Source organism: Telmatherina bonti (genome assembly GCF_933228915.1).
Source record: "Telmatherina bonti genome assembly, chromosome: 13".
Lineage (NCBI taxonomy): Eukaryota > Metazoa > Chordata > Actinopteri > Atheriniformes > Telmatherinidae > Telmatherina > Telmatherina bonti.
Genome location: NC_136611.1, coordinates 16661310 through 16687083, shown reverse-complemented (window position 1 = coordinate 16687083; position 25774 = coordinate 16661310). Strand labels below are relative to the sequence as shown.

At 37.9% G+C, this 25774-nt stretch overlaps 1 protein-coding gene across 1 annotated transcript in view; it reads left to right on the top strand.

The window, feature by feature from the left end:
• Positions 1–23760, top strand: part of grid2 (glutamate receptor, ionotropic, delta 2) — a gene marked incomplete at both ends in the record, with an annotated part of 511062 nt that extends 487302 nt beyond the window's left edge. The window contains 2 exons of the mRNA XM_079250826.1: positions 12922–13162; positions 23302–23760. Of these exons, the coding sequence (XP_079106952.1) occupies positions 12922–13162; positions 23302–23760 (700 nt within the window). The remainder of the gene's footprint in view (positions 1–12921; positions 13163–23301) is intronic.
• Between the last annotated feature and the right edge of the window lie 2014 nt (positions 23761–25774).

Genomic DNA, 25774 nt, shown 5'->3' with positions numbered 1-25774 from the left:
TAGAAAATAAATCACATTTTTTTAACAACTGTATGAAACAATACTCCATTTTTTTCAAAAGGCTACAAACGGAACATGGCTTATAATAAAGTTCTGTGTTATGTGCATGTTCTTTTTACCGTATTTATTTTACAACTATAGATAGATAGCAATTACAAATAAAGTCTTCATTTGTGTACAGTTTCATGGCTGGAATATAAAACTTTACTGGAATATTTTTGATGAATAATTTTCCAGTTGTTGAGCCATTACATGGATTGATCAAGAAGTAGGGTTTCAGGCTTTGGCATTGAAACATGTTTGTGTTTAACAAAACAAAAGAGTTCATACAGTGAAATCTATTCTGGAAGCAAATTTCCTAGGCTTCAAAAATTAGAAGGGAAGGAGAAATAGCTGACAAGAGGATGGCATTTCCAGCAGGGATCCCCAACCCTGGTTCTCAAGGACCAGTGACCTGCAGGTTTTCCAAGTGTTCCTACTGAAACACACCTGATTCATTCTCAGACAAGGTCTGCAAATCTGCTAAATACACATTGATTTGAATCTGGTGTTGTGCAGCAGGGACACTTGGAAAGCCTGCAGGACACAGGTCCTCAAGCACCAGGATTGGGGATCCCTGATTTACAGAATACCTCAGACTATATTGGCTACTTTGAGAGGTGCAGGCAGTTGTTTTGACCTTCCCAGTTCCATTGATCTGAATATAATCTAAACTGATGGAACAGTACTTCCAAAAAATGAATGCACATGAGACAGACCTGACAGGCTTTTGTTAAAATATACTTAAAAGGGATGCTTGGTAGAACTGACCATGTATGATAATCTGCCATATGCTTCTGGCTCATTTTCTTTATTTCGTTAGGAAAGCTTTAAAAGCTTAAAATAAAAAGCAGCACTGCTAGATTGTAGAATAATGTCACATTTGGCTCTGTGACTGGTAAAATCAGGTCATATATTATTTATCTAACTTTTGCATTCCAATATATAGCTTAAACTTGTCATTTGTAAATTTTCATTGTAGTGATGGGCTGTGTCTCAATCAGCGCACTAACACTACTTCGCGCACTATGTCTAAGTGTGTAGTGCATTTACACTGACTTTTGTGCAAAAAACTCAGTGCACTGAAAGTACCCGGATGCTGCCCTAAACCCGTCCAGAAATGAAGTGTGGAATGATGGACACTTCGCACACTAAATCGACGCCATTTTGCTGACGTAGCGGAAGAGGATGGACTTTCCATCAGTTTACCAGGTAAATAATGGTGGAGTTTAACGCTGGTCCGGGCTGGGATTCATTTGTATAAATGTAAGTATTAAATTATTCCGTTGTGATTGTGATGTATACTGCAGCCTGCTAATCTATCCCTGACGACAGTTATGGATAGATTAGCACACTGTTAGCAGTTTTTATCCGCTGTAGTGGACGTATACAGGTTATATGTGTTATAAATTATGAATGTTATAGGTTCTTTATGTTCATTGATCCTTGTTGAACGTCCAGATGAAGCATTGTGGTGTTTATAACGTAAACTATTAATACCGATATAGCGCCAGTTTTTAGAGAGCAGTCCGTTACTATGGTTACCACTGATGCCATAAATCTGCATTGTATCGTCAGATCTGAACTGCTAAGACTGAACGAGAAAATATAGATATAAAATAAACATAGTAGTGAATTTAGTTGGTATGATTATTAGCGTGCAAAGTGTGAGGTGTGTAACTTTCTTCTGCATGGCTCCACCTCGTCTGTCCCTGATTGAAAATCGATCGATTGAGTGTCTGTATGTGTGTGTGTGTGTGTGTGTGTTTGTGTGTTAGTTTAGTTAACGTTGTAGTTGGTGTCATGTAATATTTACTAAATGTTTCGTGTGTTTTGTGTATGGTAATAAATTAATCATTACAAATGTTTAATTATATTTGAAAAATGTAAAAATAAGTTCATTGTAGATCTTCATTATATAGAGACACACAGAATTTGTTTCCCATTCGCCAAATTATTTATTGTTTAGATATAAATGCAATAATGATCTGGGGAGTAACACGTCATTGCCATCCTCTGCCTCATCAGCCTCACAGACGGTTCCTGGAGATGCTGCTGGTTCTCCTGCTGGTTGTTCCCCAGCTGCCCTCCTGGCATCTTCATCATCTGTCTCCAGAAGGTCACCGCTGCTCATGCAGATGTTGTGGAGGACGGTGGATGTACTTCACCTCCTTCCAGAGCCTTTAGCAAGACGGACCTCCACCTGGTCTCTAGGATCCTGAAAGACCTCTCCACACACACCTGGCTTCTGATAGGCAGCATATGAAGCGAGCTTGCAGGTGGATTCAGACAGGCTGCCTGAGGAGCGTCATGAGGAAGATGGACTGCTACAAGCAGGGGAGATTCAATAAAGGATTCAATAAAATGTTTCTATAACAACTTTGCTGCATCCCTGTTTTTGAGCATCTTCTTGACAGCATTACATTCCCTACATTATCATTTATAATCCATTTTCTGTTGCCAAATGTGCACAGTATCAGAGTAAACACCAGTTAAAACAGATGTGTTTAATGCAAAGGACATTTCTTCCACTGAAAATATCTTTGCATATTTAAAAGCTGTTTTGTTAGTGTTTTGATTTGCACTTTATTATACTAATAAGCATGAGGGAGACATGCAAAGACACGACAGTCTCATGTTGCTTTGTACAGTTAACAACTGAGATAGATCACGCTAGTGTAGGCCATAAAATATATGATACATAAAGTTATGTTTGCTGGATTTGTTCATTTATTTTTTTACAACTTCCTAAAAAGAATTTAGTGGGATGAACTGTCTCTGAAACGATAAGCCAATAATGAAGCGAGGCTGGCAACAGGTACGCACTCTGGGCACGCATGCAGGCAGGTCATACATGTTACAAGTAAATAAATATACGTACCAACTCATGTTCAGCCAATCTGAGGAGGATCCTTCGTCACATTTAATGCGATGTAGTTTCATGAGAGAAGCAAATTCATTCTCGTAATTTAGCGCTTTGTTTTACTTTTGGCAGCAGAAGAATTGTGGTCAAATGTGAGTTCGTCACTATCGGTTAGTGCACTACGTCCAGTGTTCCATTTGGGACAGCACTTACCCACCGTAGTGCGCACTACAGAGAAAAGTGCATAGTGCGCACTATGCACTGCTTTCCAGTGCACTAACGAATTGAGACACAGTCACAGTGATGTGTTGAAGTGTTTCTGAACTTGTGCTGTGAAAAATCTACAATTTTGAAATTATCTTGAAGTATGCGACAGTTCATCACTGTCTTCTTTGATCTTTGAAATTTGTTGAGACCAGCTAAAAGCCTGGCTGTTTTAATTAAATATCCTCCATCTTGTGAATTCAGCCGATCTCCTCGCTATCCATCCCGATCATCCACTGTAACTGAGAAAGAGCAATTTGTTGTCTCAGCAGCTTGAAAACTTTTGTCTAATCTGTGTCAGGAAAGGTTACTGATCAGACATCTATGCTTCTTTTTTCAAGTTTGGCACAAAAAAAAAGATAAATGTTCAATTGATTAAAAACAAGTATTTAAGTATCATGTGATTTGAATAAAAAGATGTCCCAGGCATCAGTATCAGAGTATCTGTTCGTGGCTGTTGCTCAATGTGCTTCATTTTCAGCCTCCTTTTTTTCCCTTAATTCACAGACCAAGAAAAATATTGTACAAGTGAGTGTTTATATATCCAATTAAAACTGTGCTATTCAAAACTGGTTAGGAATGTGAATGCAAAACAGATCCATGTGTAGTTCTTCTTGTGACTCTTTTGTATTTTGTTAAGTTTGTCTTGCTTCTTGACATGGTAAAACTTGATATTATGTAATGATAGTAATTTGATGCTGTGCTGATTCCCCCAGGCTCTACAGGCAGGTCAACAATCAGGCTTTGCTGACCTTTATCCTTTCATGATTATAGAGTTTAAGCATACTTCAGAGTTGTTTCCAGACATGAGTGCTTGAGCTAAGCTCTTAACACTGAAAGAAGGTGAAGGCTGACCTTCCTAATCAGTACGTCATTCTTACCCACCCAGAGTAGTTGAAATACTGACAGCTATGCTTCCACCTTGAAAAACTTGCTATGACCTGCACTCACAGTGCACATATTTCTGAGATCAAGACACATACTTGCACTCTGACAGCAAGATTTCTGAACCAGCTTTTATCATTATTGCAGCAAAACTACTTTTCGATACTTTAGTATATGAACATTATATCCTCTATCATGTTTTCCTGAGGGGCTAACTCATGTGATGTAGCTGGAGACCGCTGATGCTGCCAGCTTAGTGCTAAACAAGTAAGTGAGCTGTCAGCCTAGTGTTGTTCTCATTTAAGGAACTGACAGTCAGCGGCCTTCTCAGCGCAACAAAACCCATTTTACCATAACACCTCTGTCATCCCTCTTCTGCACCCCTTTACTTGACATCTTTTCCTGCGTTTGCTCATTATGTTATCTTTCCTCCTTTTCTTACTCTTACAGGCTCTCTTGTTTCCACCCCATCTCGCCAAACTCTCAAACTGCTCTTCCTTGCCTCTACAGTATGAGTTTGTTGTCAGCCATCCACTCACCTTTAACATACCGCCAGAATTTCCAGCCCATGTCTCCTTTTTTGCACCCACTTCTTCATCCTCACTTATTATTCGACACAGACTTTACATTCTCTCACCATGTTTCACCTCAACAGAAATTTTACTTTTCCCTGTCTCAAGTTGGAAATTGTATTTACTGACATGAGAAGAATATTTATAGAACGGTGGCAAATTTCACTGTTCCGCAGTACACTCTGAGATGAAGCACAATACCTCAGCACCTTTTAGAGGAAAGATTTAGTTCATCTAGCCAGCTCTCAATTTCTCTGAACCATTTCACATTTTTCTTTATCATCTCCCCCAAGTGATTGCACATTCTATCTGACCACAGTTGCAATAAAAAAAAAAGAAGTAAAAAAAATATATATATATATAATACATATTTATTTTTCTTCAAAAAAAAAAGGTGAGGATGGGGGGGGCTTGGGATGAAACCTGCATTTATATGGGGTCTATGGATGAGCCTGGGGAGAAGTGCAGAATCAACACAATTTATAGAGTTATAGTACATTTAAAGGGTAGTAAGTGAGATTTTTATCGTCCCATAGCAGAAAATAGCCCTCATATATCTCGAAGGGTTGAAAGCAGAGCTGATCAATACCAGTGACTCAACAATCAGTTTGCCAGGTGCTGAGATAACTGGCTTTCAAAAATCACTTTGTAGCCTGTAGTCTTAGTTTGGAACAGCAACATCATCCATTTGAAACATTTCCCATACCTCAGCAGTGGTGCAGCAACATGGTGACATCTCTTAACCCCAGTTGAGTGAAAACAGACTGTTATCACTTTTAGTGTCATAAGCAGCCAATCACAGAAATTTATTGTGATACTTTCTCATATATGCTATAACCAAATTTGGGCCATCCCAAAACTATGAATAAATGTGGAAAAAAATTAGCTATTTTCACAAAAGGCAGCATACTGTTTATAACGGACATTTGTGAAATTGATGCCAGTAATTTACCTTCACAGTTTGATATATGTGTTAGAATATATGCTAAGATATTTAATGTAAATATATCATTATAAGCCTAACCATCAAAATGACATGCTAAACCATCTCATGAAAACCATGTTCTGCAGTAATTGTCAGAGAGATTTCTGAATAGATGTTTGATCAAATAGATATTTAGCCTCCAAACTGCTTTTATTTCTGGCTTCAAATGGAATTTGTGGATGATTCTGGGATAGTAAACAGCTCAATGTCTTCACTTTGACTGAATCATTTTAGATTTCTCCTTGCGAAGAAATATGGAGAAATGAAATGCTTGGATATGTCTTCATTAAAAACTGAGCTAAAATGGAACAAAGAACCCTGACCATCATCACCAATATGGTCAAGTAATAAAGGAAAAATTGATCTTGATTTATTCCTTTAATATGTATCTGCACTGTATGCTCATACCTGCATTTTCCTTGTGATCATGAGCCAGTCTTTGTTGCCATCTGTGCAAAATCTGCTCATTTTTTTTCTTCCCAGTCTTCTTTCATCTTAAACATTTTCCTTTCCAGCCTATCTTTCTTTCTTCTAGTCTTACACCCCTTGGTCCTTTATGCAAATCACTATGGTGTTCCTCTTTTTTTTTCCATCTTAAATCAACTAATAATGTGTGATCATCCCACCATCAAGGCTGGTGCCATAGAGTTGCCATGGTAACATTTAGTCCACAGGCAGTAACGGCCACTGCAGAGAGAATGTTGAGGCAGTGACAGAGTGCGCGCACACTGTAGCATACAACAGTTATCGACACCCCACCCACCTTCCCATACCATATGAGCAACCCTTCCTCATTTGCTTTAATAGCCAATGGGAGTATTAAAGTTAATATAGATTACCCCTGTGAAAGTCAACGATTTTTTAGAAAGGTGATAACCCTTTTCACATACCATGTTAATATACATGTGCAGCACACCAGCTGTTTCATGCTCAGAAGATGCACACATGTACATATCATACCCATTCATGCCATTCTATACTGATGTACTCTTACAAAGGGAAGCACATAGGGTGAAGTCATGGTGTGCATGTGTATGCACCTGCACACAAGACAGTTTTTACACACCAACAAGCTATAGAAGTCATTTAGACACACATTGTTCTGTAATTAGATTTTAACTAAAAAGCTCACCCTGCTCTCCTCATGCATGCTGCTGACATTAAAACTAAAACCGTTACATATGCATATCTTCCAACTGACAATAAAACGTTTAATGATATGCTGACATATGGCTGAAATTAACATACCAACTCCACATCACTATAAGATGTACCTGTACTGTGTGTCCTCAGACCAAAAATGATTAATTTTATATGCTTCTTTTGGTAATATGAGTGATGTAGTTCATGATACCTCAGGCAGCAATGTGCTGAATGATAAATCCATGAAGAAAAAAACTAACAGACCTTGAAGCAAATGGAAAAAAAAAATATGAAAAAAGCAACCATGTACTCCTTCAAATGAAAGCTACAAAATGGACAGAAGGGGAAAGGACTTTGTCAGAATTTTTTTCTCCTGTGTAATAACTCAAACTCTTTGAGAGATAATATATCTTTTCAAGAGTTCCCAGTAAATGGGATAAACACCTATGCATTAATGCAGTGTTTAATTAATCACTCATAGCCTCTTTAATGTTTGTCAGCGTTTACGAGTATACTGTGCTGAACAGAGCTGCAGATTTGCAAAGTTCAGCTGTATGTTCTGTTTAATTCTGACTTTTTTGTGTCCAAGTCTTTGTGTTTTGTTGTTTTGTTTGTCCTTTTGAGGGATGATGGGAGTCTTTGGTGAGTCGGTGACAGCCAAATCAGAGAGCTAGACAGATGGTGTGCTGCAGGAACCCTTTGACTCAACCCATGTTTTTGTCAGGCGCCTCATAGTGGCCTTTTCATGCTGCCTGTCAGCCATGGGATAGAGATAAATGGAGAACAGTGGTAACGGCTTTTGTGTATTAAAAAATGAACATTACCAATGTGTACTTTCTCTGACATTGCTAGTCAAACAGTTATGCAATATTTAGCCAGTGAATATTTAGCTGTGTGAGGAAGGATGAGCATGAGCTAAAGATCTCCACAGAACTTCCTGTTGTCACTTGTGTGGAGTCAGTCTGAATGCCCTGAACGTAATGACAAAAAATGTTGGTCCTTTTCAAAAATAAGATGTGAATTGGTGTGATACTGAGATTTTCTCATCAACATTTATTTTTAATTTGATCTGTTTGCTACTTCTCAGAAGGAGTCCAAGGTTTTATTCTAAAAAATGAAAAGAAACAACAAAAAATAATAATAAAATTCTACACTGAGCATCAGAAATAAATTTGTCATAATTCCTATCTCCTTTTCTCCAAGTATCTAAAAGTTACAGAGTCAAATCATTGTATATTTGTCTGTGTCTATGAGAGCAGATTAACATCAATGAGATAAATGTGAGACAAATGTGAATCCAGCCACTATGAGTGTGTGCACAGGCATGTTCTTGTCAGTACATGTAAGAGTTAGGGTTTGATTCAAGGGCCCATCAGGGAAGCAGCCTTTGCATAACTCTGATAGGCCAATTAGTGCAGAATGATAGATGATGAGCTCTGCAGGCAGACAGGGTCGTAATACAGGGGCAAGAGAAAGCACTCCTGTCCTGAATCTCAAATCCGCTCTGCTGTGTCCTCTCTTAGAGACTCAATGATTCATACAGCTTACATACACCTTAATACCATCTGGTGCAAAAACTTTTCATGTTTAGAACTGCTATTTTAAATGATTGATTAAATTTAGAAAACAATAGATTAGAATTATTTATTATTTCTTAACTTGACAGTCCTTTAATATTAATTTTTATCTTATGGTTATAGACAGCAACCTGTAAAATTATTGACACTTTCTAGAACATTTGTTTTGTTTTTTTTTACTGAGAAGACAACACATTAAGAAAAATATCACTTTAAACATGAATAATAACCCCCCTCAAATGTCAACAGTAAGCAGCTTTGTAGAATCCATCTGCAAAGCCATTTGCTGTCTACAGTAACTGTATTTACACATAACAGATTAAACAAGAAAATGTCACTGCTTATTAGCACTCCTTCAGTGCCACATAGAATCTTTTTTGACATGGCATCTCTGACACCTAAAAACAGTCGACTCATAAGTAGCGATAATAGGCAGCTCCTCCAAATATATAGCAGGACTCCTCTTTTGACTGACATGAAAAGGCATGAACTCTGACAAGAAATCTTTACAAGATGGCCAAATTCCAAGGAAGAAAAGAATGATGAAATTTTTGGACAAAACAGTGCCTGGCTTCTTTTATAGGTGGGATCGCTCATATTCAGGCTCATTAGTCTGTGTGTAATCTGTCTTTCTCTGAAGCTGTCTGTCAGAGCCCAGAGTTGCGTGTGTGTGTGTGCGTGTGTGTGTGTGTGTGTGTGTGTGTGTGTGTGTGTGTGTGTGAAACGCCTGTTGCCTGAGTGACTGAAAAAAGGGTATGTACTGTAAGAAGATGCAACATTGTTTTACTTTCATTAACTTGTGATACTGTCAACAGGAGCAAACGTCTAAGGATGCTTTTCAAATTTTGAAAGCAGATTAACTTTGCTCTGAATCATACCCAAAGGTATTGTTTTTTTTTTTATCAAAGAGGAATGTGATATTTTTAAACAGTACAACAAAAAAATTATGAGGAAAAAAAATCTGTGAATTTAAATATCTGACTGTAACTTGGGATCCTAATCTCAAATGTGATGCTGGTATTAGGAAATCACCTGAGGCTGTTCAAAAAAAATCAAAACACTGAACATTTTTTGTTTGGTAGAAGCATGTATCTCTGTTTAATAAAATTAAGTGTATGAAAAAGCATTCAGGGATGCTTTGCAAACATTTTAAAGGCTATTTAAATCTTGATAGTCATTTATTAAACAATATCAAAAAGCATTAAATGGATTTGCTTCCTAACATTTGTCTATTAATGAAAAACTATAGTAGGTCTACTGATCCAATCATCACTCAGCAGCAATGATGGTGGACTAAAGAGTCACTGAACTTTTAATCACTCATCTTTTAATTAAAAGTGTCAAAACAATGGAGCGAAAAGCTATCAGATTTTTTTTTTTTAAATCAAACTAACCTTTCACCTTTTGAAATGCTAATATCAATAATATCAATAATTGAAACATATCAGTTTGCTTCTAATACTAAACTGAATCGGATTTCCAGTCATACTCAAAAATCAGCAACAATACCAATAAGCACTAAACACAAGTTGATGCAGGATTTAACTATACTTTGTTGCAAAAGGGCCAATCAATACCAACTGTGTGAAACTAAATTGTAAACTACAGTGATAAGTGATCATTACCACAGCAGGGGTTTGTGTTTGCATATATACCCCAACTTAATGGAACAAAAAGAAAGTCTACCAGAATGGGATTTCTGTAGTTTTTTTTTTTTTTTTTTTTAGTATTTAAAAACATTTAAACTTAGTAACATTGATGCTTAGCTTACAGTGATTTGTTCATCTTATGTTTAATGTTCTAAATTCAGTACTTTCCCATCTTGTCACCAGCTCATCATTCCATCAATAATATTTAATATAACCACTCTCTGATGTATACATCCAGTTAAACAGTATTTTTACATTTTGCAAATCAGAATTTTCTTGGATACATGTAAACTGGTTGTAAAGCAGCTTTTCAAACATAATTTAAAATATGCATTAGCTGTAACTGTTTTATGAAAGTACTGTGTATGTTCATGATTAAAGTTTATTTGGTGACTACGAACAGTTTTTGATATTTTATTGGGTATTGGTTAGTTGTATTCACATCACATACAAATACCAGCATTACTGAACATCTGTGTTTAAATACATTTTATCTGTCATTGTCAGATAATCACATTATTGATATGTTTAATATTTTTAGATACTTTTTTCATTGTGCATTGCACTAGCAGACATCCGGCAGCTTCTTTCAATATAAGCAATATAACATTTTGTGTTAGAATTCGGTTCACAAAGTCAGGCGCAAGATTGAAATTATACCCAGGAGTTATAGTTTCCCTTCTGCTAAGGAGAGTATCAGCAAAATTTCTTTATTCAGATATGTCCATGTTTGGGAATAAAATAAGGATTTTCAGACACATGAAGTTTGCAAAAAGGTTGCATCAGTAGCACACTTTGCCAGAATCAAGAGATTCTAGAACGGAGAGAAAAAGCACGAAATATGGTGCTTTATTCTGGGAAGGGTTACAGAGATATGTTTTAAAGACCTGGGACTTCACAGATCCACCGTATCCAGAGATATTATCTGCAAGTGAAAGAGACATCAAAAGTGCCAGACCTTCCAAAAAAAACCCAAAAAGCAAACTCAGGAAAAAAAAAAAAACACACATACCCCTCAACTCGCATAAAGTTCAGTATTCATAATTCTACTGCCTGAAAAACACTGGACAAATTTGGAATTTGCAATTTAGTAGTGGGGTGAAAACCACTGCTAATCAAAATAAGTTACTGCAACGCATCTTTATGGCACATATGGCACTTACATTGCATTTTGTGAATAATGTTGGATGGTTCCACAAAAGAAAAAAAAATGTATGTGATTACTTTCTCTCCCTAACTCTGATACCAACCAAACATGGAATTCCTCTAAAAGCACAGAAAAAGAAAAGCATGTATGGATGGTAAAGCAAGTCAATGATCTCCTGATTAAGACTAAGGGTGGGCATATGGATTCCATATGGATGCCAGCCCGAAATAATGAACATAATGGAAGTTGTTTTCAGTGGTACTTCAGGGAAAACTGTCGAGCTGGGTTTAATTTATTCACTCCTATCTATTGTTTTATTATGACAGATTTGTTTTCAACCTGACATGAGACAGGAAATGGAATTTCGCTTTAGCACAATGCCCTTTATACCTGAAATTATGTTTTTATTTTCAAGATGGCAACCAAGGTATAAATAGGTCAGTTTTACCATTTATTTCTAATTTCCTGAATACAGATTAGTTATGTTTTGATTTGGACTTTATTAGTTTGAAGGCTTTGTTGTGAGGCTAATCTGAATCCCTCTGAGCCAAAGTGATAGACATGATCACTAGTTAGAATGGCATTGTCTTTCTAACCATGTAGTTTCTCTGACCCACAAGCTCAGGAAGTGACAGGGTATGTCCCTGGATGGGTCCACCAAATAACATGCTAAACCTCTTTAACTGACTCACATCAAAATGATCAATGTTTTCCCAGTCCTTGTTGTGGATGAATAAATTGTACATTTTGTGATAGTTTTTTGTCTTTTCTGTGTGTTCTTTATAATAAAAAAAAACTTGATAGATAGGCTCTGTCAGTCATGTTGTTAAGAAAACTGCCAGGGGAATTTATTCCAACAAAATTTTACAGATCATTACAAAAATCTGTTTCAGTGTCTACAATGTATATGGATCCTTATTAAGCTTGGTCTGGGATGCATGCAGTCAGGTTTGAAATGGCTTGTTTGAGAGTGTGTGTTTATCGTTGCATCTTTACAGGCATTGCCATAACTTGGTTTGCTTATGGTTGAATATTTTCATCTAATTCTTTTCTGTTAGAGTAAAGTGTGTCTTTTTTTGTCGTTGTTGTGTATCTTGCTCTTTTTCTGTGCCCCTCATTCCATAGCAGATTACCTGTTAAACATCTGTAAGCTGGTCTCCATGTGTCTGCAGCTCTCCTCTAAACCAAAACGAACGACCCAGTTAAATAATAAGCTGAAGACTAACAGAGGGACCCCATCAACCTCTGAGCTGTATCCTCTCTTAAGCCATCAATCGTGCGACTAAAGCTGGGCTGCATAATGACATTGTGGCAGTGTACTCGCACTGTGCTGCAAAACATATTAATGTTAGCTATAATGAGTTTGACAGCCCAATATGGTTGTCATGGATAACGGCAAATTTCAGCTGGCTAATACTGCCATCAAATGGTAGAGAAGAGTTACAGCAGCTGCAGCAAAAGCTGCACTGCTGGGTTTTGTGTCATTTATTTGTGCAGATCATGTATTTTCCATGGCTGTTTTTGAAGGGAGTGAAAATCTTTTATATACTGTAATCATTTTAAATGGCTCTCAAACACCTTCAATTACCTGATTAACCTTACTTAGAACACTGTTTCTGGCCTGCTGCTCATTCATCTGTGTATTCACTTACTTATGAGTGTTTTGTTTGATTAATTTCCTAGTTCATTATATGAGGGCTTATGAGTTTGCAGTTTTTCTCAGTATGGCTGAGAATTGTGGCTGCATACTGACATGGCTCTCTGCTTATGTGCCTTTGTCTTTGTCTTATATTCCAGAATCTTGGAACTCCAGCAGAATGGAGACATGGATGTACTGAAACTCAAGTGGTGGCCCAAGGACAGTCCTTGTGACCTCTACAGTTCAGTCCAGACACGACAGCGTGGCAATGCCCTGGATATTCACAGCTTTGCTGGCGTCTTCTGCGTTCTGGCAGCTGGTGTGGTGCTCTCCTGCCTGATTGCCATGGTCGAAAGCTGGTGGTCACGGCGGAAGGGATCCAGAGTCCCGTCTAAGGAGGTATGGGGGTGGGTGGTAAGGGATAACGAAAAAGAAGAAATGGAATTAGAGAGAGGGTTTAGACAAGATATGAGCTAGTATATAATCAGTAGACGGATCTCGGTAATAAAAAAAAAGTAGTGCAAAGAAGCAGGATGGATAGTTTAGGTTATTCTTTTGCTACAAATCTTTACATGAGAAATATATGACCTGTTTTTGTTACAAAGAAGGTAAGATACTGATAATATGTCAATCTATTAAAAGACAAACCTTGGATAATTTCACATATACTAAATTTATATACCGGTAGCAAGTACACTGCTGACCGCTCATCCAGGGACTGTATTTGCCACTAGGCTTTTGAACAGAATGTGAAGTCGTTCAGTCATTTTTCTTTTGCATTGACTTCTGTATAAAGCTGTGATTTACACTGCAAGGCCATATGGTATTAATTTTAATTTAACCCAGAATCATAATCTTAATGGAAACTTCAGCTTGGAAAGATTCCTGTCATGCAATTCTAATTGTTTATACTGTTAGAGTTACCATCAAATTAATAAAATGATTAACCACTTAGATATTCTCTGCCAAAAGCAAATTGAATCTAAGTGTGAAGAGAATTAAGCAGCAAATTTAACTAAACTTAATTGAAGAGAGGCGTCAATTTATCTTTCATGTTAGTCTTTCCTAATCCTCATTACAGTACTGTCAATTATGATGATGCTAAAGGTATCTAATTTAAAATATGATAATCATATCCATTAAACTCATGTGCACATTAAAGAAACAGCAATTGGTCCAGTTATTCAAACAAACTCTGAGCTTTGATGTTTAATCAGTATTTTTTTTATTTACTAAGTATGAAATAGCCAGTATTGATTTTCTCTGTCATTTATTTTCCATCTTCTTTTAGTTTCCTACGAAATCTCACCTGTTGTAATGATTAATCTTGCTTTTAAGTTGTTGATTCATTTGAAATGATGCAAATGTTAACAGAGTAATCAACCACTTCTTCCTTCCAGAAAGTCTTTGTGCGCATGTGTGTGTATGTGAAAACAGTAAGGCAGAATACAAGAAAAAACAGCTTAAGGGCCTGTTGGAGTGCTACAGACTAAGGCAGAATCAGAAACACTGACTCTGTGTGTTAAACATAGATGTTTATATTCACAACCCACCCCCTACCCACCTCTCTCCAAAGAAAAAAATGTTAACAAGCAGTGGCAGCACTCCACCTTTTAAATTTGCAGCAGCACCATATGAAATATCCAATCAGGCTATGCACTGATGATCACCTCAGCAGGAAGATCATTTGAGGCAATCAAAGTAACTCTGGTAATATCTGTCTCTGGTTGGAACCCTGCCGTCTACTGTGATGCAGTACTTTTGTCTACTTATTTTTTTTTTTTGCACCATCATTGACAATACAGGTAGCATCCTCACAGAAAACGCAAATGGAATTATGTTTAGTTGCTTTTCACCTAATGATTCACATGTTCACAAACTCAGGAGCTTCACACTCACAGTGGCCGTAGTTCTCATAGTCATTGTTTTGTTTGTTTGCGTTTTTTCTTTTTTAAATCCACAAAGGAGAGTAATTTGAATCAGCTTGCAATCCATCTCTCCACGCAGACATTTTTTGCAAGCCCCATGCCTACTGCTATGTTTACCAAAACACAGAGGAAGAAAGTGCTCATGGTATTAATTTTAATCAAAACTGTGAAATTGTAGCAAAGTGTAGCGAATTTAATATGCAAAACATGCCAGTGATGAACTGAAAGAAATGTAATTATGTGTGAAATAATATTTTCACTTCTGGTTTAGAGTTAATCATTTATGCGTCGTAACAAATTAGACCAGGGCATGAAGCAGCACCGATTAATTTTTGGCAGAAAATGTTTTTGCCATCAGGTAAATTACTTCCGCTTCAAACAATTGCTTTTTCCCTTCAAAGGGAAGCTATTTGATAAAGGCAGGTCAAGGTTAAGTTGTGGATAATGGCTTAAGTGAATTAATGTGGAACAGTTTCCTAACCTATTAATTGAACTGTGTGTCCTTCTTCCAATATTACTGTCAATCAGAAGAAAAGCTTTCTGACTAGTCCAAAATAATGTATTATGAATGTTATTACCAAAGGAGGAAAAAAGATTGCCATTATGCTAATTTTGACAATTCTGACACCTTGTGATTCTATCTAGAAATAAGCACAAGACATCCATCCCATCTCCTTATATTTGGTTTCATAATAATGTGAATTAATACAGAAGAATAAATCATAGGAATGTCAAAAAGAAAATGAATGGAAATTGTGGCTATCCTTTGGACCGTTTAGCAAGAGATTAGGTAACTTTCAGAAAAAAAATACGATATCACAAGTCACCTGGAGATTAATTTAGTGAGAAGTTTCAGTGTGAAAACTCCATTATCCGTCAGAGTAAAATGATTAAATGGATGGAAAATGATAAATTACTAAAATGATTGCATTACCACATGACTAAAATTTCTAAAAGATACATTAACCTTTTAGTGAATAGTGCTGAAATAACTGGAATGACCATCTAAAATAAAGTGCAGAAATATGCCACAACAGAATTGCATTTCCTTTCCTAGTGTCGACAGATGAGTGGTTTGTAACTTGAATGATGCGTTTGATAAGCTGAGATCCCTTTAGTGAACACAAGACTGTAATACAAACCACTTGGAAGTTTCTCATGGCTTTTCCTACTACAGTCGAATGAATAACCTGCAACTACTTGGAACAAATCAGCAGTAGTGGATGATTAGTTGCCTTTATTACATGTCCTCTGGGCTGTTTGTTCATTGATCTATTTAAACGTTGAATTTAATTTGCCTTCCATGCTGCTTCTTTTCTCCTTAGAATCAGTCAGTTCAAGTTTAAAGCTTTGCAGACGCTATGAGCAGGCACTTTAGTAATTATGTAAACAGATGCAATAAATTTCTGCACAGAGTCCACATGATTTAGGTAGGTTTTTTTTTTTTGTTTGTTTGGGGGTTTTTTTTGTACAACTTCCCCATTCATCATGACTAATGTGAATTTAATCGGAATGCATTCCCTAATGGAAAAAAGCATGTTTAGACTATAGTCCTAACTAGTTGAATTATTTTCCATTATACTTCTGTCATAATTTTTATACAATGTAACTTTTTTGATAAATCAAGTTAAATATTTTAGATATTGTCCAAGCATGGTGCCTGACATCATGTAGGGATCTTACTGAATGTAACTGAAGCAGAGCTTGTGTCTCTTAATTATGCTTTGCAAAGACACATAGCTATCAGTTTTTAGGCCCTTCTCCACAACAATTGATGATTAAAGGTCCGCTGTTTCTAATCAACTCTGAACATGTGACTTTGAGATTGTGTTTTGCAACACATGCAGCACTGGCACCCAACTGCTTGCAAATGTCTCCTTGTTTACATTTTTTTTTTTTTTTTTTCACTCTTAAACACAGCATATGCCCCCTACTTCCAACCCCCTGCTTAGTTAGCAGCTTTAATCTGTCATTCAGACCAGTAGTCATGTCTGCTACTGAGCAGCCACAAAGACACCAAACCTTGAGTTGAACCCAAAGTCATGTTAAGCACAGTGTGGTTCAGCTGCAACACAAACAAACACACCCGCCCCCCGCTATCTTCATTTGCCAGGAAGAGCAGCCAGTGGAATCAACCCCAGACTGAGCGCAGGAGTGGAACATCGTCAGTGAATTGGAGGGACAGCAGGGATTTAAATGGTGGTAGTCTTTGATTCTCTTTGTAGTTCTTGTTCAAGGTTTTTCACATCAAGGCATCAGGCAGTAAAAGAAAAGGAAATCACTGTTATTGATTTCGGAGCCACATGTGGATACATTTTCATTACTGCAACTCCATTTTTATCATAAAAACTCTCATTTTTATTTTCATCAGTAGTGGTGGGATGTAATTTCTAAGATATATTGTGATTTCTTTTGTATTATTTTTATTAGTGTGGTAGCCAGTGAAGCCAAACTAATAGGTCCTACGTTATACCATCATTAGAATAGCTCTTTAAGTGCTTCCATGGTGAAAATGAAGTTTGCTCACTCAGCTGTGATTGATTTTGATGGTTGACCCATGACATTTATCCTCCATCCTATGAGAGCACAGCTCTATTGATTGCTGCTGGTACATATCAGGGCCTGCTTAGAGCAACCACTGAGCCTGAAATGCTTCTCAGATCATTGAACAGCATCTAAAAAATCTCACACCTACACCTTTCCCACATCAAAATCAAACGGGCTTCATCCAAAGTGTAACCTCCTGGAACCAATACTCTTACAAGCACAGACTCTGTGCATAAGAGAAAGTAACAAAAACATGAACTTCCTTCTCAAGGTCTATTTTCACTTATTGCACTGCTGTAATTATTTTCCACAAAAGGGTGACTTCATGGAGATGCTGCCCTCAAGTTTACCCCATAAGCATCTCTTTTTTTACAGTTATGTAACTTTCAATATATTTCCTGAGTTCATTACAAGCTAACATGTTTTCACTTACCACTTCCCCATAAACATAACACATTTTGTGCACTCATGAGTTCTAAAATTGTCTGAAAAAGCACCTGAAAAGATCTCATATTATCACATTTTACAAATTTCTTTGAGATATTATGTCTTCTCTCTGTTCAAAATAGCCTTGTGTGGATGTCGTACTTTGATCTCCTATCACCATCTGTGCAGAATATTTTCAAATGAGTAACCAGCTGTAAGAATAGAACAGAGGAGAGTCAAGCTGGGACCACTGCAGCATGTCCTGACTCAGTGGAGGGAAGAAGGCAAATTTAAGTCAACTTCAAAGTGACTAATTAGATAAATTGCATGTGCTGCGAATTTATCAGCTGGGGAAATCTCTGCCTCCATATGTAATTTGGCCTTGGCCTTAGTCATGGGCAGTAGAGTAAGTCTAGTTGTGTTTAAAGTCATCCAGCTTCCTAACGGTAATAAAGTGAAGCCAGCCATAAAGCTTGTAATTAACTATGGCAGATGTTTTGCTCTGTGTCAGTTTAAATATAGAACTTGATGTCATCCATATTACTGTCACTGCAAATGTTGGATCCGCTGAGACCATAATGCTGAGCCAAAAGCATGTGGCTCTCGGTGGAGTTTTACAAGCTCCATATAAAACAGGAGAGCTGGTGGCCCACAGCTTATGCATGGGCATAAAAAACTTGACTTAGTATGATGCACAGGCCCCAGAAAGATTCATTGGGTTTGCCAACCTGTCACGAGGACTGCTTCCAGCAAAGTGAGAGCATATAGGTTGTCAATGTAAGCAATCATTATCAGCCTCATGGCAATTTACATGTTTCCCTCAGCAAATTCCCAAAGTTCAGTCATGTTATTAAAATAAAGAGATGGATCTCCCCGGTTAGAGGTGATTGCTGAACGCAAACTGTCCAAGTTTATCCTGCCTGAGAAAACAGATTCCCCAATATGGACACTTTCACACCACACATAAGTGAGTTTGCTCCCTCACCTGCATGCATATGTCTGAAATCTGCCTTATATTTAGTCAAGCTCTTTCATCATGTCAGGCTTGCATCAAAATAAGTGCACAGATACATCATGTCATGAAGCCCATTACTGTATTTTTTTATTTGGTTTGCTCTAAAAATGCTCCATGATCTCAGTCTGTTTTCCATTCTTGTCCATTCCTTCATTCACCAGCTGCAATCAAGAATTTGCCTGTATAGCTCTCAATTATACATGAACTGTTTATGGATGCAATTTACTTTTCATCAGAAATCACTGGCACAAATCATTGTACATCACTACATCAAATTCTATTGTTCCACCACATGTCCCATACATGCTCTCTGCACACAACCCACAAGTCTCAGTTCAAACACTAATAATACTAAGCAGTCTTTGTATTTCTGTTTCTTGTGTTTAAACTAAAACATGCGCAATCACATTCTGTATATGTGTGTACATGCCTTGACATTCATACTTGTATGCTGCAATAATGTTTTAACTGCTTTTGACTGTGGGCTATGTGTCAGTGTTTTGTATTTGTGTTGTAGTTCTGTGTCGTGGAATGGCTGGCATTGTTATCTATGAGCCTGCTTCATGGTCTAAACAGTTTGCTTATGAGTATTTCTGTCGGGCTTACACACTCACAAGCACAAATGCACACAGACACACAGCTGACTAATGTGGGGATCCAATGATAAAAATTGTAACATGCTAAGCACATTTGAGAAGAATATTACACACAAAAGAAAAAAAGGGATATGTGTGTTAACAGTCTCCCTGCAAGACTATGTCAGGATGTGTAGTCTTTCATTTACATTATTGATATTTTCAGTAATAGATGAATTTATAGATTTGTTTTATTTAATACAAAAATATGTATTTTACTGACATTTTAATTCCTATGTATCACATGTTTTTGTATGTTTACTGTCCTCAGAAGCATCTGCACTCATTTTGGGAGGGTGATAAGGTGGGGAGATACAATTGTAATTATAAGGTGCTCTTAATACTTTGGACGAGCAGTTCACAGATGAGTGTCTGAAGCCCAACATTCATTATTAGGATGGTGGCTGTATTGCTTTACCCCTTTTGGCCTATATATGTTCAACCAGAGGTTTGCATGAAGGAGTTCTGTCTTTGGAATTAATCACAGCTTCCAAAACCCAAAAGTAAAAATGAGTTCAAATAAAAGTGCCATTGTCAGAACTCTTCCATAATGGTGACATCTGTGGTTTTGATCATGTCTGATTTATCATAAAGTCCATGTAGAATTAGCATGAGAAGAGCATGTCTTTAGAGGACATAGAAAAGCTGATATATAACCTGAAATTAGGATGCAAATGAATGGCTCTTCTTGTTCTAATTCTACACAATGATCTTTTGTCACTGTGGCTCAAAGCTCTCATATTGCTTTGTTGTTTTGTTTTTGTAGATAAGTACTCTGTGTTGAGGGGTGTAGCGGGCGAGGGGAGAGAGCAATACAAAATGGCATTTAAACATCTCCCCTTTCCAGGTATATAACGACTGTGTGAATGTCTCTCTGAGGACACAACACAGCGACCTGCTTAACAGTGTGTGCTGACTGACTGCAATGTCTTTTTTCTCGCTCACCCCCCCCCCCCACCCATCTGTCTCTCTAATTTACTTCTCTCTCCTCCACCCTACCATCTTTCAAATCTGCCTGATCTTGTCTGTCTCATCCCCTCTCTGTCTCCGCCCGTCTGCTGTTTGTCTGCCTGTGTGTCGGTTTGGCTTTTATTTTTCCTTTTTTTTGGCTCTGTTTTTATCTTCTCTCTTAACTTGCATGCATACAAACACACAAACATATACATGAACTGCTCCAACTTTCTCTCCACATCACCTATTTCTATCTGTCTCCCTCTTCCCAACTCTTTTGCTCACACACTTACACATCCACACACCAGACACAGGCAGATGGCCCATCTGCCAGGCAAGCTGGAGATACATGTCCTCACAGCCCCAATGAGCATCCTCTTGCCCTGGGAAGCCAAACCCAAAGCCAGAACCCCAACACTACCAACACTTCTGCCCCCACGGCCACCCTTTACCAGCCCCCAGCATGCTGCGACATTCCCTGTGCCCTGATCGTGCAGCACTCCTATGAACCCACCAACCCCTCTGAGCTCACCCCCAAAATGAGAATGACCACCTTCACCACTTCACCTCCTACACCAAGGTTATACATACAATAGAACATCAGAAACAAAAAATAAAAGGAGAAGTAAAGTTTGAAGATGTGCAAATGATAACTTTTCTTAAGAAATGGACATCAGAAAGCTGGCTTCAAATTTAGTTTTTTACATAATAAAAAAGCTAGGACCAAATGTACCTCTTCTTAAAAGTTTGTTTACCAGGCAAGCTGCTGACTGACTGTGTGCAATAATACAAGGCTGCCACTAGAGGGTTCTGTCTCTTCAATAAAGACAAAGGGGAGCATCGTCTTTTACCAGTTAGTTTGCAATATTAATATTGTTATACATAAAATATTGCAGTAATATATTTATATTTAAATTACATATATTTTTGTTTCTTTATAATGCCACAGTGGGCATCATAATGGAGGAAAATATACTTTTCCCACATACACTGTAGTTCGTCAGGTTTTGCCAACTAAATCTTCCTCTTCTCTTGTCTCACTATTATCTTGTAGTTACCCATTAGACTTTCTTCACAGACAAGCAGGCAGACCATTTCTGATTCACTCATTTCTTTCACTTTCCTTCATTTCTAATGACACCAAATCTACACTTTTGATATTTCCTCCTCCAAACACTTGCTGTGTTTAGGACAGTTTCACTCCAAACGTTAGTGCCCGTTCGTCTTCTCCTTCCTCCCATTGCCCCTCTTTAGATGGTAACCTGGGGGCACCACTGCTGGTCCCCCTCTGGCTGTGAGCTGCATACACTAAGGCCAGAGCCCCCTCCAGAATTCCCAGACCCACAGGATACGGTCAGTAAATCTGTCTTTACCCCCTTAATGATCTGACTCCCATTATCACAGAACCCTTTTGACTTTACCCAAACAGTATCACCATTAAATCTGAAACATCAATTTATCTGACACCCCACTCTATCCACCACCTACCTTCCTACGAGACCCTTCAAAAACAACCTGAAACTTACCACAAATCCCTGAAGCACATTGCCACAAATGAGTGGAGAATGTAAAAGTTTGCAAACTCTTTCTACCACTTTCTTCCATTACCACTGTTCACCTGAATCCCCTCACCACTTTACGTCTCATTCATTGCAAAATGAGCTACCATGCACTACTGCCCACCTTACCATCTGCAGTAAATGCATGAACACCTCTCACTCAGTGTTACCATCTTTTAGTAGATAAGTTATTTCTGTGAAAATAGTCATATAATGTATTCTTTGTCATTTTTATAAGTTTCATTTAACTTACTTTAAGATTAAGTTAACTTCTGTTAAGTTAAACCTTAAGTAAACGTTTGTGCTTTAAATTGGTAAGATCTTTAAGACTGCTAAACATTATAAAATCATCTCCATTGTATGATGCAACTGATTAATTAGATATTAGCACTTTAAAAATGAATTATGGCCTGGAAAAAATTCACCTAAAATAATGAGATGTCCATCTCAAAGTGAATGTTTTTGGGACAATGGCTATAATGCAATGTGGTGACATAAACTAGCAAACAAAAAGGAACATAAGTGAAGCATTGTTGAACATCTGGACTGTTTTCCATAGTATTATATTTACCTTTGAAGTTTTATATTAGTTAACGTATGGTAATGCTTGCTCAACATTAGAGCTAAGGCCCTGGAATAGCAGAACACACAGCATGATGGCAGTGTGTTTTCTGTGTATTCCAGATTATCTGCATCCCCTTAAAGACCTTGTAGAAGTGTGTATATGTTTCTCTCTGTCAATATCCTGACCACAGCTCAGAGTGTGCTTCTCTATTCCTCCCTCCATCTTTCCCTTCTTCTCCTTTCGCTCTCCCCTCTTCCTATTACATCCGTATTTTCTTTGTGACCATCTAACATTTATTTCATACTGTATTTTGTGTCATTCAAATTATTACAATCACTTTGACTTTAATATATTTTAATTGTTCTAACACCTTTGACTTGCCATATTTTGCATCGTCTTGACTTCATCATCATGTCACCATCGGCCATGTCCATCATCTTTCAAATGTTTTCATTTCGTTGTACTCTCCTTTTTTCTGACTTGATGGATGGCATCCCTGTTACTGAAAATGAATTCAACCCATCTTGTCCTTTTTGTTTTAACAATATTTCTTCAACAATTACACTGCTATTTTCTCTTCATTGAACTCTAATTTCCTCACACTTGTATATGTGCTACCTTCACACTATGCTCCCATTATTTCCCTGCTTTCTTTTATCCAACTTCTGTCCTTCTTATCCTCATCTTCTTCCTTCTAAATATTCAACTCTCTTGTATCTTGTTTCTCTCCTGTTGTTTTCTCCTCAATGGGGCCTCAACTTTGAACACTTCGCCTTCTCCTTCTTCTTCTAATCAATTACATATTCTTGACATTTGCTTGTCCCTGCCATTAATGTCTCGTCTGTCCTTCCATTCTCCATTGTCACTATCTCCTCACTTTTTTCCTCCTTCCTTGCCCCTTACCACTTGCAGGACGATAAGGAGATCGACCTGGAGCACCTACACCGCCGGGTTAACAGCCTGTGCACCGAGGATGAAAGCCCCCACAAGCAGTTCTCCACCTCTTCCGTCGATTTAACACCCCTTGACATGGATGCACTGCCTGCTGCCCGCCAGGCGCTTGAGCAGATCAGCGATTTCCGCAACACCCACATCACCACTACCACCTTCATCCCTGAGCAGATCCAGACCCTAAGCCGTAGCCTCTCTGCCAAAGCTGCCGCTGGATTTACTGCTAGCTTTGGTGGCGGTGGCGGGGGCGGCCTCCAGGACCACCGGACTGGCGGGGTTGGCCCTTTCAGGCAGAGGGCCCCCAATGGAGGCTTCTTCCGCAGCCCCATTAAAACAATGTCCTCTATCCCCTACCAGCCCACAGGTCCAGGACCCAACTTTGGATATGGCAATGATCCAGACAGGGGTACCTCCATATGAGGAGTTACTGTGGATGCGGTTGGTTCAGGAGGAAGAGTAGAATGTGGAGGCAGTGTTTAGAGTATGTCATGGGGTGGTTGAACAATACATTGTGGCTAGGAAAAACAGTTGAAGGATAGATATCTGTGTACATAGATCTTTCTGTTTTCAGTTTCTGCTTGGGTGTTTACAGGAGTGTCTGTTTTGTATCTAATGAAAACAAAAAGAGGTGGAATTGTGTTGGGGAATTTCTTATCCTTCTGCAAACCATGCTGGTGAGGTGCAACAAGAGAAAAGGGCAGAGAAGGTGGGGGCTGGACTTTTTTTCCCCTTTATTATTGTTGTTCTTGTGATTGTTTGAGGGATTATTTTGGTAGAAATGTTTAAAAAAAATAAAATTAAAAAAAAAAAAAGATTTTTTTTTCTTATTACTATTGTTTCAGTTTTGTGACAAGAGAATTATCTCATGTAATAGAAAAATGCTGAGCTGACCCAACTCCTTTTACTCTCCTAACCACTGTTGGAGGGTTTAGTTTATATTAGTCCAGCACCAGAAAGTACTAGATTCTTGTTAGCTCCAGAGTTTTGAGATGATCAGTGGACTCTAGCCATGAAACAACTCCCAGGGGTTGTAACTAACAAGCAATGACGAGGCAGTAATTTCATAAGGATATAGATGAAGCTATATAATATATAGATTGTCTTTGGCCCTGTGCCCTAATACTCTAGAGTGTTTCGAAAAGGCCCTATCTCAGTGAATACTGAAAATTGTGCTTCTCCAGTAAAACTCTGCCTTTTTCACTATTTGAGAGTCTACAAACAGTTTAATTCTTGGCTGGTATTGTTTCACCAATAAATGGGGTTATAAATGTGCAATCGCATCCAAGAAGGTGTCCACACAGTGGCCTGACCACACCTAAGACTTTGCAGCTGACGCCTCCAGTGGTGCATCGGTCTGAAAACTGTTGATATGCCACCGCGATGCACAGGTATATCACTGCTGAATCGCCAGTTTGGTGCATCAATCTTAAACCACCTGCCATTTTTTTGGTGCATCAGCCTAAAACTGTTTTCACCCATTTTGATCCACATTAAACTCTTTGTCAAACCCTCTGCACTGTACCAGTGCTCACAAACCTGTAAGTGATTGTATGTAGATCTTACCTTTTCTTTTCTCACCTGTATTGTGCTATCTGCTTTTCGAATCAAGATGAGATCCTCTAATCAGACTCTCAGAGGTACAGTAACAATGGACAATATGGAAAGCAGTTGAAAGAGTAGAAAATATAAAAGTCAAGCTAAAAGACTTCAACAAGCTTGTGCTTATTATATGTCTTTTATTGAGTTTTGTTTTTGCAAAAAAAAAAGAAAAAAAGAAAAAATTTAATGCGTGGAATGTGTTTTGGTCAGGAAGTACAAAAAATTACATTGTTCTGAGCTGTCTACTTGTTTTGTTTTTCTCTCAGCAAACTTTGAAAAACTGCTAAACAAGTGCTGTAGTCTCTGGTTTTGCATCATCATGTCATTCAAATTTCTCCTTTTGATTTGTATGTTTGACTTACTTTCAGTGCTCCCATAATTCGGATGTTAAGTCATGTCATCATCCAAGTTCTTTAATCACTTATCAGCTTCAAGCGTTGAAATGGAGTTGATTTGGTGTTGAGGAGAAGCCATTGCAACAGCATCTTCAGTACAAGCCTTATATGTCAACTAGCTAGCTGTACCCTCCCGGTTTCCAACCAAGTCCAAAGTATTGCTGTGTACTGGAAACATTTCAGAGTAGCAAATCAATGGTTGTGCTAGGTCATGGGAATGTCTTGAAGAGTCAATGGCCATCGGAACCAAGTGGCTGCCTTTTACGAGATGAGTCCAAAATACACTTCTATTTCATATCTCTAATGTTAAGGGTACTGTTTCTATAACTTTTTTTCTTTTAAAGTGCCAATTAATTATAATGAGACCATTAAGGTGCATTTTGAGGTTGGGAATGGGAGGTTGGGGCTGGTATAATGGAACCAAACCTTTTTTTTTTTTT